Raw genomic sequence first — 19,883 nt, 5'->3', positions numbered from 1 at the left:
GTGTTATCTTTTAAGAACTTGTATTATTGAAATAATTTATGAAAATGATGTTTATGTGATTAATTGGTTTACTGTCCTAACACAGTAATACGCTCCACTCAGGTCCCGCTAACACTTCTTTCTCCTGCCAGAGGGACTCTGTTGGTTCTCCACTGTGTTTCATCATCAGGTCCTTCTGGAAACAGCCAACACAAGTCCCACTTTTACATATATTCATTCCAAACTTGTTATTCTGCCTCCTATAGGTCTGTCATATCAGTATCTTATCTTCATGAATCCATTCAGGGCAGGAACATGTCTGTTTTATCAAAAGTATGAAGAATGTCATCTACAAACAGACGACAATGTCTTTTGAAGACTGTGAGCATTGTAGGTCGGCTATAAATTCTAACCTTGGGAAAGGATGAAAGTTTAAAGAGACTAACTGGAAGTCACCAGGCTCTAGTCCTACTAGCTTTGTAGATGATGAAACTACTTACTTCTAAGTAACTGCCACCACATTACCAGCACCATCTGAAAGAAGCTCAGACTCTGCAGAGGTCTGGATACCCATGCATACCTGTCACACTCCCCACATTTTCAAACACTTCTGCTCCAAGCCTCCTGCTATGCTCTTAGCCTCTGCTTGATTCTTTATTACACCTTTCCCTTTAACTGTTGGCTTTCCTATTCCAGCTGCTACTTCTCTTGACTGAGGGGGCACTAGCCTTTACATAGTTGTGAAAAAGGAGATGAACAGAAGAAATTCACCTTTAAGTGACAGCTGCCACCAACACACAGAAGCACTCACTCAAGATAGCTTAAAGGAGACAGTGACTCAATGTAAGACTGGAAAATAGAGCAATTCAGACAAGTGTGAAAGGAATTAATATTTTCTAATAACTCCTCCAAGATGACTAGTTACTGATTAGTATATATTTAATTATTTTTAGAATTATTTTTGGAGGGGAAGGAGATGTGAAGCAAGAAGGGGAGATTGTTTTTAGAACCCCTAATTAATACAAGCACATGCTTTCAGAAAAGCTTTCATTTGAGCTATGACGTTTCACTTTTCCTGGTGGGTGCATGACAATTTAGAATTCTTGGTTTTAGCAGCAACCCAAAAAGACAGAATTGCAAATGTGCACATCAAAAAAAGAAAAACAGCATCATGATTTGAAACAAAAACCAAAACAGACTAAAACAAAAAATACAAGAAGCAGCAAAATCACTGAACCTAACTCATAGCATCATTTTGAAGACAGGGAGGTTAGTTGGTTAAATGTCATAGTGATGGAGTAGCTGCGGTCCCAGCGTCGAGAGGCGGGGCGTTTAGGAATGCACATCCAGAGGCGGCACATGTAGGAAACCACAGTAGCCAAAAGACCTAACTGCTGCTGCCTGGGCCACCCTGTTCCAATCAGCATGGGTTTCCAGAGGTGCTGTTCTAGGGTAACTCTCAGTGAGAGAGACAAAGAAATAGAACATTTTTAGAAACCAAGCAAAAAATGGAGGGGAATACAATACCTGGAAAGTTTATCAAGCATGTTGACAAGTTTCATGGCTTCATATTCTTTTTGTTCTTCTGTCATTTCATCTATAAGGTTTGGCATTGGTTCCTCTAAATGACCAGTGATAAGATTAATGCTACAAAAAGAAAAAAAAGTTATGCTGTATGTTTTAAAATTATGCTCTTTCTATACTTTTCTGGTCCAAGTTGTAAGTTACAATAAGAAAGAGTATAATTGCCAAAAAATTGGCACTCATAGCAATTTTATGGTATAGAACTGCTATAGGAATTTTTTTTTAAAAATTTACTTTCCTAGTAATTTGCTTTGGGAAATGGGCATTAACTATTGTTTTTGAAAAAGTAAAAGCAACTTGCCAACTTTAAAAAAATAGGCAGACCCGCTTCTTAAAAATATGAACTTTGGTGCCATAGGGTAAATATCCTTGGATGCACAGTTTATTCATTAATTAAAAGGGGGCAAATGATTTCAGAAGGAGAAATTTGTTTTGTAATACAGCATAAAACAAATATATCAAAAAAATTGGAAAAATGATGACAGAGAGGTTGGAATCTGAAAATGAAAGCATGCCAATTTATAATCTCAGGAAATTAGTCCATTAGTGAGACCACAGAAGGCAATGAGTGTTTAAATAATAAAAGATAAAGCAGAAGAACAATTTTAATTAGATTTGATCTGACCTACATAAAAAAGGAATGTAATCCTTTTTTTACCTACCAAGAGACAGGCAGGTATATACACACGGCTTTCTGGAAATAGATTTAATAAAGTACTTAAAATGAATATGTTCCATAAACTTTGTACAAAGCTCTAACACCAAATAAGCTACCCTCTTATATAAAAGTCACATTATTTTTCTTTTAGAAAGTAAAGTAAAAGATAGTTCTTCCAATGACTGCTAAATGTCTAGACATTAAGCATGTTTCTGGAGAAATGGATATGTAATTATAGCATTTTGTACCTGACAAGGACAAATAGGTTGTTTTTAATGATCAAATAAAATATTCCTTCAAACAGCAAATTGCTAACAAATTGCTTTGTAGGGTCTACAAAAACAAATGCTTTCAGGGGACAGGCCTTCAGGATAAACAAACAAATGAGCGAATGGGGCTGGTCGAGTAAAACCAATGTGGAGTGTTGGGACTGGAGTAAACTGGAGACTAGAATGCTAGTCTAAATGGAAAAGATCATGTGGGCCAATACAAAGACATTGTGATAATTAGGACTTTGGTGGTGAGCTTTAGACTTTTACTTGGGCAAGCTAATTTTCTTTACTGACCAGGGCTTTTCTCATTTGGAGTAAGGGCTAGGTCACTAGGTACTATTATCCGTTATTAAAAGATTTCCTTTTCTTTTGCTGCATTCTTCAGAGGCTACGTGACATACAAATTCTTGTGAAAGGACTCAGTGCTCACCATCCTCAAAAACCAGATCTAAAATATCTGTTTTGCCACTCTTGCGTAAGACCTATGTGTAGAGCCATGGTTAAAAACTTGCTTTCTTCAAAGCTGTGGAATCCACCCTCCCCTTCTTATTTAACAAATGAAATCCTGTGTACAGGCCTGATATATAAAATAGGCAACAACGGTTGGAACGGTGTAGGCAGGAGAGACAGAAATGGCCAAGAGCCTACTTTATTTATCTGCACTCCTCTTTTTTTTTTTAAAAAGATTTATTTTTAGATAGAGGGAAAGGGAGAAAGAGAGGGGAAGAAACATCGATGGGAGAAACATCTATCAGTTGCCTTTTGTACACACCCCAACCCAGAACGAAACCTGCAACCCAGGCAGGGGTCCCAACCAGGAATCTCACCTGTGACCCCCTGCTCTGGGGACAGAGCCCAACCAACTGAGCAGGTCAGGGCTTATCTGCACTCTTAAGGCAGCCCCTAAGACACTTCGAGTAACTCTGGAACTCAGGGGAAACACCTGAAAACCACAGGCTCACCAGTAATTCTTAGCCTTGGCTGTTCATTAGAATCATGTGGGAAACTTGAACGAAAAGGCATCTTACCTGAGACCAACTAAATCTGTGTTTGTTTGTTTTTTTTAAGTTCTTCAGGTAATTCAGATACACAAGTTAAGAACCAGTGGGCCTAAGGTAGGCACTCATTGTGTTCTCCTATTTCCTTTCCTTTTTTTCAGGTGCTCATAAAAGAATGGAAAAAGGCCTCTAGCTAGTGGCCATTAACAAAAACACTGGTTGGGGTCATCTTATTTCCCAAAAGTCAAGAACAAAGAGGACCCAGACAAGGCTTCTGAGACCTACAGAGTTTTTCAGATGTATCCAGATGCCACACTAAAAATGTCATTCCACCAACCATCTATTATTTACTTAGGCATGTAACAACAAGACATGTTTTCACTGTCTTCTCTACTGCCACCTGTTAAATTAGAAAAACAACTAGTCTTATAAGTAAATGAATAAGTAAAAGTAATTATAAGCACACAACCACTTCCTAAGCAGACAAAGGAAATCAGGCCTTAGAAGATAAGGGGAGGTAGTGGATGTAGTAACTACACATCCTCGTTTGTCTCTGCATGAAGGCTTCTCCCCTAAAGGTCTATGGAGGGGTGAGCTAAAAAACCAGACGCCCAGACTGCTTCAGCAGATGATGGCATGAGCGCGAGCCATCACGTGCCTTGGGGTGGAAATGTGTCCAGAGAACACACTAGTAAACTCTGGTATTGTGACTGCCACAGCACACAAAAGTCAGGACAAGTACTCCTGGATCAGGGCACATGCGATTCTTTTCTTGGTTCTTTTACGGGTTTAATAGAACAGATGTCTATTTTCCATAAGCTGACCTCAAGTTCTCTGCTGCTAAAATAATTTAACAGCTTACTCTGAAATTAGGTACTAAAGTCACAAAATCCTTTCCTCATTGCACATAAAAGCAGTAGCCAGAAATCCATTCTTGTGGAATAAGAACTTACTGTCCTTTACCCATGGAGTAAAACATTCCAGTCTTCCAAAGTTACCCCAGGGGTTCAGGTCTCATCTTTTCATTGAACAACCCCCCCAGCACCTGCAGCCCCGCTCCTGGCCCTGGGAAGCTCAGTTGGTTAGAACCTAAGGTTTGATCCCTGGTCAGGGCACATACAAGAAGCAACCAATGAATGCATAATAAGTGAAACAACCAATTGATGTTTCTCTCTTTCTAAAATCAGTAAACAGAAATAAACATCACCCGAGTGCCTGTACTCAGAACAACGTACACAATACCACAGAAAGCACGAGTTGGGGCAGTGAGCTGTGCCACTCTCCTAAGGGAAAAGTTCGGATGGGGGGGGACAGGAGGCAGACCAGGACACCGTCCCCTCTCCCGACCCTGACTTTAAACCAGTCGCATGCAGTCTCCTTACCCGGAGAAGGAAAATCACAGTCACCACAACAATAACATGAGTTTCCACAAAAACAGGTTAGTTTCTGCTGAACAAACACTTGCCGCCTTCATAACCTCAAACGGTATAGATGAGATTTAACGTGACAGGTTTCAGGATCTTAACCCTACGAAATTCAGGGGTTAGTTTTATTTTGCTCTAAGACATTGAGTCTTAAGATGCTTTAAGTACATTACTGCGATGGATATTTTATTGAGTAATTTTACATTTATCATGATTTTTCACGTCTTGTTTCTGCTCCCTTTCCTCCTCTTCCCAGCGCTCTAATCCCACAATTATGTTTGTCTTCCAGTTAGGTGACAAGAAGTATCTCAGCTCCTATGTATAGTATTTCACTGAGAATTTTGTATTACATAAGGCCATTATATCAACTGACAGCAGCTATGGGCCTGGAGACAAAAAAGACACACCAAAAAGGTATGAGCAAAGGGATATATGTGTAAAAGCTGAAATACATGTCAAGACTTTTGCTCTTTCTTCAAATTGTTACATTTGGCCATCAACAGCACTAGAACACTTAAGAAAGAAGCCATTAGAAATTCCCTGAGGTATATGAAAGGTAACTTTAATCTATACTATGTAGATTAGTAACTTTAATCTCTAATATGTGTGGATTAAATTTCACTCAAAGCATCTGGCTGAGGAAAGGGATCAAGTCCAATCCCTACAGTGCTAGGCAGGCACGATGAACAAAAAGGGAGCTTTATGCCTGGTGTGAAGTGGACCACACCCACTCAACTCCATCAGTCGGTTGCCACGTGAGAATGTTTCAAAGGGAGCTGAAAATCTGAATTTTCATATGAAGTATCTGAATTCTAAATGCTGGCAAGTAATTATTTTAAGCAGTACTATGTAAAATAAAAAAATAAAACCCAGATAACCAATGCAACTGGGGTGAAGTCAAGCAGAACCTACTTGTGGGCTTAATCTAACCTGTGGGCTGACAATTTGTAACCTATAGGAAAGGAATCAGGGATTTTAGGAAAATGCATTTGTGAGCCCAGGTTAGCAAAGAAGGAGACAGGTGGGGTAGGAAAGGAGACATTATTTGCAAATGAAGCTAGAAATGTCTTTCCAGGAAAAACTCCACAATATTTGTCCCCCACAAAAGGACAAAAGAACAAGAGTGGAACTCTACCACATCCTGATTTTCTTGAGTTCTATTCCCTGGCTCCTACTCCCTAACTACAAGTGGAGCTTGATGAGGGTGGGGTACATAATTTTGTGTCCCAGTGCTGAGAGAGGCTGACTTAAACAATTTATTCAACAACGATTTATTTATTCAACAAAATTTACTGAGTGCCTACTGTGTGTCAGGCACTATTCTGGGACATCTCAATGAACAAAACAGACAAAAAAAATCTCTTCTCTCCGGGAGCTTATCTTCCAGTGGAGAAAAGAGACTTAATAAATAAGTTGTATAGTATGTTAAGAGTGCTATGGGAAAAAAGAGCAATGTTAGGAAGTGTGAGGCGGAGGGGTTACAGTAGGAGTGTTGCAATTTTTAATAAGCGCACAGAACAGCCTTCATTAAGATGATGATATCTAAGTAGACTTGAAGGAGGTGAGAGAGTAAGATATGTCAATGGTATAGTGGTTCCTCAGAAAATACCACGGAAGTACCGTATGATCCAGCAACTCTGCTTCTGGGTACATATCCAAGAGAAGTGAGAGCAGGGACTCGCACAGAGATGTGTCCACCCAAGTTCACAGCAGCATCATTCACAAAAGCCAAACGGTGGCAACAACCCCAGTGTCTACTGACAGAAAAGTGGATAAACAAAACGTGGTAGATACAACAGAATGCCATTCAGCCTTAAGAAGGATGGAAATTTTGACACATGTTACAATATGTATGAATCTTAAAGAGACTAAGTGACATCAGTCACAAAAGGACAAATGTTGTATGTGATTTCACCTATGTGGCTCTTAAAATGGTAAATTTTATATTTTACCTCCCCAACACCCCCCAACCCCCACCAAAATAAGAAGGCAAAGTGAATAGCACAATAAAACTTGCTTTGTCTACTTCAAAAAACAACAAAAAACAGTTCTGGAGTCAGGCACCTGACCACTCATGAACTAATGTGCCCTACACAAGTCCTTGACATCACTGATTCTTCTGTAAAATGGGGATAACCCAACCCCAAAGGGTTGCTGTGAAGATTAAATGGGATAATACCAGTACCTGGCACACATCAGACACTCAATAAATACCGGCTATTATTATTAGCATAAGTGAGCCACTTGCTAAGAAATAAGTAAGCCGGAGGCTCAGGACGAGCAGTGAGTTTATTCAGTTAAATCGTCACCACGGAGCTGCATGTGCACTCTTCGTGAACTAAAGGAGCCATGCAACAATGAGACTTTTGTGCAGTTTCCTGTAGATAAATTCGATATAAGATATTTTGAAGGGATGTCAGAGAACAAGATGGTAAATTATGAGACATCTTAACCTGAGTTTTTGCATTCTACCAGTGGTGCAAGGACTAGGGTGTGTGGGGTCGCCCTTTCATTTGTTTATCAAACATTTGTTGAGTGTCTGTCAGGTACCAACCACACAAATACATACACTGACTACATACACATAGATAAATACCATACTGCATCTAGGCAATTAAAAAACTCCAACACGTCTTTTTACATTTAAATTATAGTACTTTTTGTGTGGTTCCTATGCTGGGCTTTTGGAGTCAGACAGATATCCTTGGTTATAAAGGATATAGAAAACAGGGTTATAAACATATAGCAAACGGAACCTGGAACAACACTGTAGCTTATCTAACACACCTAGCTTCTTTCTGGCCATTCACCTAAAAACTGTAATACAAAAAAAACCCCAGAAAACTCAATTTTGAAAGTGCAAAACTGCTGTGGTTGCAAATATCACAAAGGCTGGTAAACTTATGGAACCTGCATACATGGCAAAAGTGGCAATGACTTTACTTTCAATTCGATCTTTTAGAGATCTGAATTTAGATTGTTTTATGACAGCTTACAGTACATAAATTCCAGTTCCTAAAAATGCTAGTTAAGTCCTATCACATATAGATATATCAGCACAGCCCAAACTAGGCAAAGGAAAACTCCTCAAGTCCCAGTTTCTGGCTCATTTACTTCAAGAAATATTAAAAACAAAGATCTTTCATTTGTATAGCCCTGATATATGAAGACAATTATAACGGGACCTGACTTAGAGCAGCACAACCAACCTTAACAAATAAAAGAAAAAAGTCTTCTGTCATGTGCTAAAGAAACGCCAAGGCTGTGGGTTTGATCCCCAGTCAGGGCACATACAAGAAGCAACCAATGAATGCATAAATAAGTGGAACAACAAATTGATGTTTCTCTCTAACCAGTAAATAAAAATTTAAAAAAAAAACACCCCCAAAACAACTATCAATACAGCTGCTGTCCTAGCTACTGCTGAGAGAAATATAGTCAAGAAGGTCATACCCAAGTTGCTTAGCATAGTGGTTTTAAGCTTCTGAGTATCATTAGGAACTACTGTGCGGTATTAAGGGTAAAAGGAGGTATCTTCAAGTTCGGCCCACTCTGGCTGTCCTCTTCTTCTGCCCCTCTGGGTAGCAGTTATTTAAAGACACCTCTTTGGACTCCTAGGCTCCTAGGTATCTAGCCTGAAAGCCACTAGTCTAAAATGAGCCAAATGTCCTTAGGTATACATCTTTCAATTGACAGTTGGAACGATGTAAAAACCATATCAGCCTGTTATACCACATAAACAGTTCAGGGGTCCCCATGCTCAGAGGCATAAAAGAAGCAGGTATAAAAATTAGAATTTAAAAATTCGGTTTCTCTTTGATACAATAACAAAGTTTATCTGAAAACTTATAACAAACATGGCTAGACAAACAGCAAAAAACTGTGTGGCATGTAACTTGATTCTATGAGTATATTCTGTCTAGGTATACTAATTATAGAAAGCCATTTCCAGTCCATTAAATACATTTATTTTGACACAAAAAGGACTGTTGTGATATTAACTGTCTCCCATAGCCTGAATGTAAGCTCCATACAATCTTGGTTTCAGATTCCACTAAAGGATTATAGGTTACCTTGGTGCATTAATCAGAACCCACTTACACTGTCTACAGTGGGACCAGGGCCAACAGGATGAAGAGTAACTTCTCTGCTTCTGCCAATACTGACAACTCTTGTGACTAAAGGCACCGTAAGAAATGCAGACCCTGATCCTAGGAACACTGACTGGTGAAGGAGAGGGAGGGGGGTAAGCGATCCTTTCAGATACTGATTTTATAAACTTCACTAGACTGGTAAAACATTTTTTGCAACAATTTTTAGGGGGAAAGTTCTTTGAGCTCTTGTTTGCAAAGTGCTTTATTCACCACTACCCCTACATAAGTATTTTAAATGAACAAATCAAACATCCCACGATCCTGTTTCACCTGAAAGTAGGGAAGGTGTAAGGGAAAAAAGGCAGCTGGAAAGCACATCTGTATACCTGTAATGAGCAATGTGTAAGAAACACAGGATTTCACAATGGTAACTATTCTGACCATACTAACACACCATTCCTATGAACAGTGCAGACCAGGTCCAAAGGCTAACGAAGACTAGGGATGTAAGGCCCAAGTACAGAATCTTCCCAGATAATAACAATACCAAACATCATGGTCCTTGATTTTTTTAAACAAATGGTGCTTTCCTGAAATCTAGCATTTCTATTTCCCATACCATCGGGAGAGAACCTGTGTTCTTGTATTTTCTCTGCTCGCTCTTGTTATAGTAGCATTCTGGTACTTGCTAGGAATCATCACAGAAGCCATCTACTGAACAAAAGCAACAGGACACATCAGGTTGCAACAATACTGACCATCCACAAGTGCTTACAAGAGTTCTCTAATATAACTGTCCACATCCCTAGGGCACAAAGAATGTCTAATGTACTTTCTATCTTCATTTAATATGAGATTTCTCAAGTGGTATATTTTAATGTTTCAAATGAAGAGACATAAAATATTAAACTGATATGGAAATACAGTTTATGAAATGGAAAAAATGAGAGCAAGCAAGACTATTTATAATTAAATTACATATATTTGGGGAAAGATTAAAGTATAATTCCTCTATATTGGCTTCAAATACTTGATAGAGATGCCCACTTTATAACATCTAAATGGTGGCAGTTTTAAGAACTTACTACTTTGAGTCACTGCTAGCATTTCTCCTCACCCCAAAACCTTTTCCCCGCTACGATATACTCTAGAAGATCCCACTAAGGCTGATAGCACTGAGGATGCTAAAAGTAACAGTACTTACTCAAACCTGATTTACCAAGAATACAGGCAAAATAATTCCTGTCTAATTAGGGAATGATCTTTCACCTTCTGACCACCCCATTAGTTTCATGTCAACAGGGCACAGTCTACACTAAAGGAAAGATGGGGGGCTAATTTTTCAGATAATGATTTTCTATCCTTGACTAACTACTACATGACCCACACCACACTCTGGAAGACTGTTAGTAGAAAACATAGCATGTCAACATCACTGAGGCCAAAAGGCAGGTGCCCTTTTAACATTCAGTAATGGAAACCAGAAAACTGAGCTCAAACTACTTCTAAGTCGAAACTAAGAAATTTACCTGGGATGGGCGTTGAGAGGGAGATGGAAACGATGGGGAAGGAACAGAAGAAAGCAGAGGTGGTTTACTTTGTGACAGAGAAGAATTAGTGTCTGCTTTGCCAGCACTGACGCAGGGAAGACTCGACAGAGTCTCTGGTTTGCCTATTATGTGCACTACAGCATCTGTTCAAGATGATTTCCTCAGTGTTTGAGTAAAATTTACTGTGAAGCCAAAGCTCCTTCCTTTTGCTAGTAATGTGCTTTGTTGCTTTATTGCCTCATAAAGGCTTTTATGCAAGAGGGAAGATCAAAATGTATGGAACCTACATTTAGCTTTCTGAGAAAGATTGAAGTATTAAATAACCAACTTAAATACTTGGTCTTGGTTATACCTTCTAAAATCTCAGCTTGTGGGAATGAAAGCAAAATGGAAGCAATGACACTTTTTAAGTATATGATGGTAGATACAGTATATAGCAGCACCCTCTCTCTTAACACTTGGGGCAGGGTAATGAGCATGTTGAAATTTGTCATGCAGCGGAACATTTCTTGCAATTATTAACCTTCCTCAGTCACTTGAAGTCACTATCTAAGGCATGAACTATGAAACTGCCTCTAAAAACACTATTGAAGAGAAAGCTTCCAAATCCACAAAAGAAAAGAAACACTTGGAAAATGACAGACAAAGGAAGTGAAAGGCAAATAACCAACTCAAAGGCACAGACAGAGTTAGGTGAAAAGAAACTTGATACTATACTTTGGTTTTGCATTTTTGTATTCTTCAGTGTCTGTGTCCTCGTCCTCTGAGTACCAATTATCTCCTCTTCCTCCAGCCAAGAGGCCCCTGGCCGCCAACAGTCCTGCAGCGTTCCCATAGCCAGTGTATTTCAGCAGGCTATCCACTGCAAAAACAGAATAGGTTTTTAGACAGGAATCCTTGGGTGTGCACCACCATCACTGACCACGCACCACCATAGGGAGCTGGAGATGCAAGCCAAGACAGTAAACCTTAAAAGTGAAAAATTTTCGAAGTGTAGTAGTGGTTATACTGAACTACCTACAAATTCTCCTGCGTGCTGAGGACCAAAGGTCTTTTTTCAGGTTTCTGAAATTAAAATGGAGTTGATTTGAATATACTTTGTAGCAGGAGTGGGGCCTCTGTGACCACCAGGACATTGGTAAGGATGGTGTTTTAAGTTTTTGTTCGCAAACCTTATTTTCTTGACCCAGTTTTAGAGACATATTGATTAGAAACTGGAGTTAATGAGGGTCAGATTGTGATTTTACCAATATCGCCTATCATATAAAATTTTTCTTACACCCTTTATAGGAACTGGAAGGAAAGAAAATAAGCAAATTTAAGGATATTAGCAAATAGGATAGGCCAAGTTACTGCTTTTGTAAAAAAAAGTCAGCTACAATATATATGAAAGCACATGGAATCCACTGAGAACACAGGCCCAGGAGGTAGACTGGCTGATTTTCAGTAACGAACCTTCAACTAGCTGCTTGACCTTGGGTACATTATTTTGCAGCTCTGTACTTCAATTTTCTAATCTGGAGAATGGGAATAATATCTACCTCATAGGTCAATACATGCAAATTGTTTAAAAAAGTATCTGGCACAAAGTTTTTCCCTGGTAATATTAGGTCAAATGATCTTTGATCATTTTTGACTTATCTTAGTCAACACAAGCAAACAAAAACAAACAAACATGCCCCACTGAGCACTTGGTGCAGGTCCTCTGTATGTATGACCTTGGTTTGTCATCAGTGTAAAGTGACTGTCTCTAAGGGAGGGAGACGCACAAAACTTTTGCAAGGAAACCTTGAACTGTAGGCATTTTTCTTTGTATGTATGATTCCTAGGTACCTTTAAGGAAGATACTGAGCAATCTCTAGCAGCCTTATTTAGGAGCACTTTCTCTTTTTGGTACAATTTCAAAGTGCACATTAAAATAGTCAAAAGATAAAAATGGGCAAAGTTTACTTAAGGCTTTCAATAAAATGGCAACCTAGAGACAACAGTAGGAAACAGAACACAACACTATGTATCCATGTATAAAGCCTCAGTAAAATCTACATCGGAAATACTATTGCAATTCAAATCACTTCCCTAAAAGCAGACAAAATAAAGCTGGAGAAGATTCTGAGCAGGGCAAGTGAAATGACTTGGGAACTAGAAAGGGGCAGAGGATAGGGCAATAGGTGGGTCAAGAAAGGGATACATGTGGTAAGAATATGAAATCATGAAGGGTGTGGAGAGGATGACTAGTCATTCATTAAATTTTCAAATGCGTGAGCTACAGGGTACCTCCCTTGACAAGGAAATGGAAAAGGAAATCCTGCTTTCAAAGAATATAGCAAGCTAGTGCAAAAGGAAACATGGATTAGCAATATAAATGACTAGATGAAGTTTACACTGTAAGTTTCTATCATTTGCTACCTTAAAACCTATTGGTAATTGTAGTTCCTTTGGTGATAATTCTCAGTAGGTACTCAATAAAATCATACTAGAATTTAAAGAGAGATCACAGTGGTGTAATTTGAAAGCCCTCTGGCTAAATCTGAGATGCTTTCTTGTATTCGGCACCTCTGAGGCAGGACAGTAAGAAGCTAGGACAATTTCTTGGCCCACTTCTTTCCTATGATGTTTTTAGAGAGTCAGAGTGGCCCCACCTAGTCTCTTGCCTGTTGCTTCTTCTACCACAGGCCCTTTCTTGTTTCACTGCCCCCAGCTTTAATTAATGTACTCTCAGAATCACCTGGACTCGCACTGTGAAATCTTCCCTGCGTGAAGTCAAGAACCCACACTGCCAGCTGGCCCTAGGCCAACCCGCTCCAGGCCCAGTCTTCTTTCTGGTAACACCTCTGCAAAATGAGGTTTAGTTAAATTAATGAGTTCTTAATGGGTTATTAGGGAAAGTGAGTATCTAATGTATACAGGTATTCTTAATATTCATAGAGTCAGACATGACCTTAATGGCACAGAGTCACTGAGGACAGAGGCTCATAGATCTGAACCCCCATCTTACTGTTAAGCATTTTTGATAGGGCTTATTTTTAACAAATAATGGTGTTCAGTAGTCCAGAAAAGAAGTACTCACTGAAATTGTGAAAGTCTAAATTGACATGATATAAATAAATGGTTCAATTGAATGTACCTAAAAACAAAATAACAATAAAAAAAGACACAAAATGTAAATAACCACCTGCAATGGCTAAAGATGAAAAGTTTAAGAATTTATCAAAGTTCAAAATAGGTTAAAAAGAAGTAAACGGAGCACTGAATAACCTGCTATCTTATGCAGGCTATCCTCCTGGAAGCTAGTTAGCAGAAAAAATCCCCAGCACTTTTATGAAAATGCTGTTCACTGCTCATTTGGCAGAACAAACAGTATGTGCCAACTCCCTGACAGCGTCAGTTACAGAGACAATTTAAGACACCCTCTCTTCAAAGCAGATGAGGCTATAGCATGAAATCCTTAAAACAGGGGTTGGGGTGGGAGGACAAATGGACTACAAAATCCTCAAAGCGGGAAGCGTTTTCCTTGTGAAGCTCCGACTGACATTATGTATTTTCAAGTCCTTGGTTGGGAATCTGCATATGCAAAGGGCACTCAAGTTCTAGTGGCTGGCACCCCTCACCCCTATGCGGAGGAGGGGTCAACTGTATTCGGTGGAGTGTTTCTAGCTACTTTTTCGTTTATTGTCAAATATACCATATAACATCCTATTTGATACTGGGGAAAGTAGTAAAAAGGGAAATGGACTGAACTTGGATAAGGTGAGCAGCTAAGGCAAAGAAAAGGGATTCTGGTGGTCCTTAAAAGAAGAAGAGACACACAAATATGTGTATTTTTTGTCATAGTAACTTAACCACCCATGCGGTTAGGTGAAACTGCCGCAAAAATGAAACAAATAGCATTCAGTCAGAAAGCTGCAAGAAATATTTCGCCACTATTTTATCGAGATGCTAGAGGGCACCACGAACAGAGGAAGGCAAACGGGAGCACAGGGCAAAGTCAGAACGGCACTGGCAGTCATGGCACTGGTGCTTATACCAATGCGGGTTTTATCACACTCTACCATGAAAACGAAAAAGAGGTTTTGCCCTTTAACCAAGGAAAAATGGCAGAGCCGTATTCTACCAGAGACCATTCCCCCTTCTCTGCTACACAGAAAAGGATTTACAATCCTGTCCTTCCAAATACCGAAACTTTTAGAAATCCTATACTAGCTTCTCTATCTACTCTTCCTACTTCCAGTATCACGTCCCTCCACACAAATGCCTGAGATATCTTTATAAAGCAAAAATGTGGCATTACCACCTTCCTGGATAAAACTTTTAACTTCTCCCTTAAAGGCTGAAGCTCAAGTTCTAAAACAGAGCCTAAAGTGTTCTTCACTTTCTGACCTCTGCCTTATTTTCCAAACTCATCCCCTAATTGCTCCTACACATTGTGAGTTCCTCACACCTTGAACTGGCTTTTTTCAGTACGTATGAAGGCTGCTTCTCATTTCTCTGTCTTCTTCTGTGAAGACTTTTTTGACCTGTTCCACTACCCAACCATTCCCTCTTCCAGGCTGCCACAGTGCCTGGCACACTCCTCTCTTAGAGTGCTTACCATAGTACACTGAAATGCTTCCTTTATATGGACAAATCCACAAGACAATGTACAGGATGGGCAAAAGTAGGTTTGTTTGCATGGAAAGATATAGTAATTAATACATAATAAAAGTAGAATAAACTCTGTTTCACATAGTTATAAGCCTACTTTTGCCCACCCTGTCTGCATTCACCACAGCGAATTCATCAAGAGCACAAATCTTTGCTCTTTTGTTCAACACTCACGGGGCACCCGCTATCTGCAAGGTACTTTGTTAAATACTGTGGATCCAAAGATGCAGAAGACATGATCTCTAACCTGAAAAAACTGATGGCTAGAACGAAAGTTCAACAGATAAAGTTACAACATAGCAAATGCATAAAGTATTAAAAACAGAGATACATAAAAATGATAAAGAGAATAATAAACTCTGTTGGATGATCAGAGATGTCTTCACAGAGATGATGCCAAACCTGATCTTCAAGGATAAAGCTCTCCCCGCTAACAAAGATGGGGAAAGGTACTCCATGGGAGAAGAACAGCATCTGCTAAGTCAGGAGGGTGTGCCAAGAAATGGTGCAGTACAACCCGGCAAGAATCAAGAACTTAGTATGATGAAGAATACACTACAGAGATAGACATGGAGGAAAATTTTGGATTTTACCATGCAGGTGACAAGGAGTCATGAAAAGTTTTACAGGGGGAATGATAAGATTATATTTGTATTTTTAGAACAATCCCTCTGTTAGTCATGTGGAAGACAAACTGAAGAAAACGTCACCAGAAAGAGAGATGATACTTTACTAGTTTATTAAGTCATATTTACATTTGGGAATCCTCCAAAAAAGGCTACAACAGAAGTCAAAGGAGAGAATAAGATCACCCAGGGAGCAATGTGAAGTAAGAACAGCGGCCAGAAAAGAACTCTATAGAACAGTGTGGCAATTAAGGTGGACAGAGTTAGGCATTAGCAAACAAGACTACAAAGAAAAGACAGGGAGGCAGGCAAAGAAAATACAGGAATGTGTGGTGGCACAGAAACAGAGTGGTCCCCAGTGTCCACTGCTAGGAGAGATTTAGTAAGAGAAAGACTAAAAAATACCTACTGTGTAATCTGTTAGTTACCTTGTGACCTGAGAACATTTTCAGTGGAGTCTGGGGAGGAGGGAATGGCAGTGGAAGCCTGACTGACAGCAAGCTGAAGCCCGAGTGGGCCTTAACCAAAAAGAAAAGCAGGTCAATCTTTCAAGATGCTAAAATGTGCAGGACAGTGACATGGAGACGCATCTATGTTGAAAAAACACTGGGGAGAGTTAAAAAGGTATAGAGGGTAACACCTGATGGAACAAGCCTTCTGAGAAGACAGGAAGAGATCAATAGGACAGGGTGACTGTTCAGCTCTGAGCTGAAGAGACACACTCCTGTGAGAGAGAAAGGAGACAAACGTAAGTTTATAAAGGTGGGCGGGGGGAGTATGGGCTGAGGGATAGGCCTTATTTATCTCTGCAATTCAGCCCCCACCAAATGCCCACAGTGGGAAGTAATGAATGTGTTAAAAGGGGAGGGGGAACCCCACAAAGGCAGGGGGTTTTACAAATTATTTTTATTCAACCATGTAAGGTCTAACTTTAGGCTCACTTTAGAAAGTACACAATTAAAGCAGTGAATTAAAGTTTAGTTTTGTCAGGGCTCCACAAAACAAGTTAGTAGCAGGAGCACACCTTAACTCGTGGGCCACCGTCAGTTGGAGATAGTTCAGCCTGGCACAGATGGGTATGGAACATGTGTGCATACTTCCTTTTGTGCCAAGTCTTCCATAAAGCTCTGTCCTCTGTCCCTCACCCCACTTCAGTTTTCCTTCTTAATCCAGTCTCTGTGTTCCTAACCCAGTCTGATGGCTGCTTGTCGTCTCTACTCAGTGGTCTGACTTTTGAGCCTTGATCACAGTATCTTCACTTTCTTTCTTTAAAAAATTAATTGTATTTTTTCTATTACTATTTACCCTCCTCCACCCACAATCACCACACTATTGTCCCTGTCCATGTCCATGAGTCCTTCTTCCCTTTTTCTCCATCCCTTCACCCTCTAATCCTACTCCCAACCTCCAGAGCTGTCAGCCTGTTCTCTCTCTAAATTCCCACTTCTGGGAATTTATCCGAAGAAGCCCGAAACACAAATTCAGAAGAACATAAGCACCCCTATGTTCATTGCAGCGTTATTTACAATCACCAAGATTTGGAAGCAGCCCAAGTGTCCATCAGTTAGGTGAATGGATAAAACAATTATGGAACAATTACACAAGGAATACTACTCGGTTGTACAAAAGAAGTAAATTTTACCCTTTGTGACAGCATGGATGGACCTGGAGAACATTACTCGAAGTGGAATAAGCCAGTCAGAGAAAGACCAATACCATATGATTTCACTCTATGTGGAATCTAATGAACAAACTGAACTAACAAGCAAAATAGAGACAGACTCAGAGAGAGAACAGGCCGAGAGTTCTTGGGGCGAGGTGGTTAGGGGGTGGAGGGATTGAGCAAAAAGGACTCATGGACATGGACAATAGTATGGTGATTGCGGTGGGGATGGGGTATTAAGGGAATAAATGGTAATGGGGAAAATACAATAAAAATAAATTAATCTGTATTTTTCTGATGATTAGTGACAATGAACACCATTTCATATGTCTAATGGCCATTTATATGTCCTCTTTGGAGAAGTGTCTGTTCAGGTCCTTTGTCCATTTTTAAATTGTATTGTTTATTTTATTTGGTATTGAGTTTTATAAGTTCTTTATAAACTTTGGATATTAACCCCTTATGAGGTATACTGGCAAATATCTTCTCACATTTGTCCACATTACCCAAAGCAATCTATAGATTCAACATAATTCCTATCAAGTTACCAATAACGTATTTCACAGAACTAGAGCAAACATTTAAAAAATGTATATGGAACCACAAAAGGCCCTGAAGAGCAATAGCAATCTTGAGAAAGAAGAACAAAGTTGGAGCAATCATGCCACCTGATACCAAACTACACTAGAAGGCTGTACTAATCAAAACAGCATGGTACTGGCATAAAAAGAGACACAGAGATTAATGGATAGAAGAGAGTACCCCCAAATAAACCCGCACCTTTATAGTCAATATTAATATTTGACAGAGGAAGCAAGCACATACAATGGGCCAAAGATAAGTTTATTCAATAAATGGTGTTGGAAAAATTGGGTACGTGCAGGAAAATGAACCTAGACCATCTTATTACACCACACACAAGAATAAACTCAAAATGAATTAAAGACTTAAATGTTAGACTGAAAACCATAAAAACCCTAAGAAAACATAGGCAGTAAAATTTTGCACATTGCTTGTAGCAGTATTTTATCTGATATATTTCCTCAGGCAAAGGAAACAAAAGAAAAAATAATCAAAGTGATTACATCAAACTAAAAAGTTTTTGTACAGTAAAGGAAACCATCAACAAAATAAATGGTATCTTCACTTTCAAACAGCTCTGAATATCCATAAAAGGGAAGTTCAGCCACTAGAAATTTATTTCATTTTGATACAGTCTGCCTCCAAACCCAACCCAAATTTTGATAACTTTTATAAGTTCATTGAGGACTACAAACTTTTTTTTTTGCCAGAAGGTTTTAAAATTAAAATTAGTTGATAGCATTTAAAACTGAGAGACTTTATATAAAAATTCAGAGTTCTGGCTTCTCTTGGAAAATAACATAAGATTTGGTAACAATGGCTACATGTTCCTTCATGGTAATAATCAGCTGTTCCCCAGTCCCAACCCACTATCTCCCCTACAATGAGCTTAGTGTCAGTTTTCATTTATCATCTTATGTCCAGTCCATTTGATTTACTTTTATTACCAGCCTGGCACTTGTGCACATTTGAGTCATAACCCTTGATAAGAAAGTAAATAATATGAGGGCGGAGAACTTTTTTTATCTTGTACAGATACTTCTGTATTCCCAGGTTCTAGCTCAAGAAGTATTTGTTAAATTAGTAAATTTTTATTTCGGAAGAAAAAAATCTACTAAACTTAAAATCAAATTGGAAGAAAAAGCAGATGAATTATACATATTCAATTGTACATATGAATTGTTAAAAGTCAAATGAAAAAGATACAATTTTGCTAGCATAGGTTGCCTTTGGGCTCCAAGTTAGGACTGTGAAACAAACACAGGGCAGGAGGGGGAACGAAGCTAACCACATCAAATGAAAAACGATTACCAAACCCCTTCATAAATGCATACACTCTATTTGCTATGACATTCACTAAGTCATTAGGTTCTTATATGTAGACATAAATACATCTACTATATATGCTGACATTCTCTAAGTCATTAGTAATTTGACTATATTTAGATATGTAATTTATTTAGATATATAATTATAGAGGAAATAAACTTTATTTTCCCCATTTAATAACTTTTTTAGAAGTAATCCAAGAAATATATGCTCATTGTAGAAAAAAATTACAAAATACAGAGAACTAAAAAAAGCTTACAGTCATCCTACTACTCAGAGGAAACAATGGATACTATTTTGGTGTTTATTTTTATAAACCTTTTTTAATGAATAGAATATATATGTGGGTGGTTTAGATCTGTGTGTACACACACACACACACACACACACAAAATTATACTGTAAAAAAACAGCTAATTTCTGATCTAAGAAAAACCAATTCAATTCAGCCAGTATTCATAGGTTATATGCTAGGTACTATAC

General features: G+C 38.9%; 1 protein-coding gene across 8 annotated transcripts in view; it reads right to left on the bottom strand.

The window, feature by feature from the left end:
• The window catches only part of RIC8B (RIC8 guanine nucleotide exchange factor B), a 101,414-nt gene that overhangs the window by 16,286 nt on the left and 65,245 nt on the right, over positions 1-19,883 (bottom strand). For 6 of the 8 annotated variants that reach the window (XR_004901700.1, XR_004901701.1, XM_028531763.2 and 3 more), the window contains 2 exons: positions 11,277-11,421; positions 1,507-1,626 (listed from right to left, as the gene is read on the bottom strand). Coding sequence is in view for 6 of the 8 variants with exons in the window: in XM_028531763.2 (XP_028387564.1) it covers positions 1,507-1,626; positions 11,277-11,421 (265 nt within the window). In the remaining 2 variants the exon portion in view is untranslated. The remainder of the gene's footprint in view (positions 1-1,506; positions 1,627-11,276; positions 11,422-19,883) is intronic. The other 2 variants (XM_028531765.2, XM_028531766.2) reach the window with 1 other exon arrangement.

The sequence above is a fragment of the Phyllostomus discolor genome, chromosome 2, assembly GCF_004126475.2.
Source record: "Phyllostomus discolor isolate MPI-MPIP mPhyDis1 chromosome 2, mPhyDis1.pri.v3, whole genome shotgun sequence".
Lineage (NCBI taxonomy): Eukaryota > Metazoa > Chordata > Mammalia > Chiroptera > Phyllostomidae > Phyllostomus > Phyllostomus discolor.
Note: the sequence above shows the minus strand (reverse complement) of the source record. Positions and strands in the feature narration are given on the sequence as shown.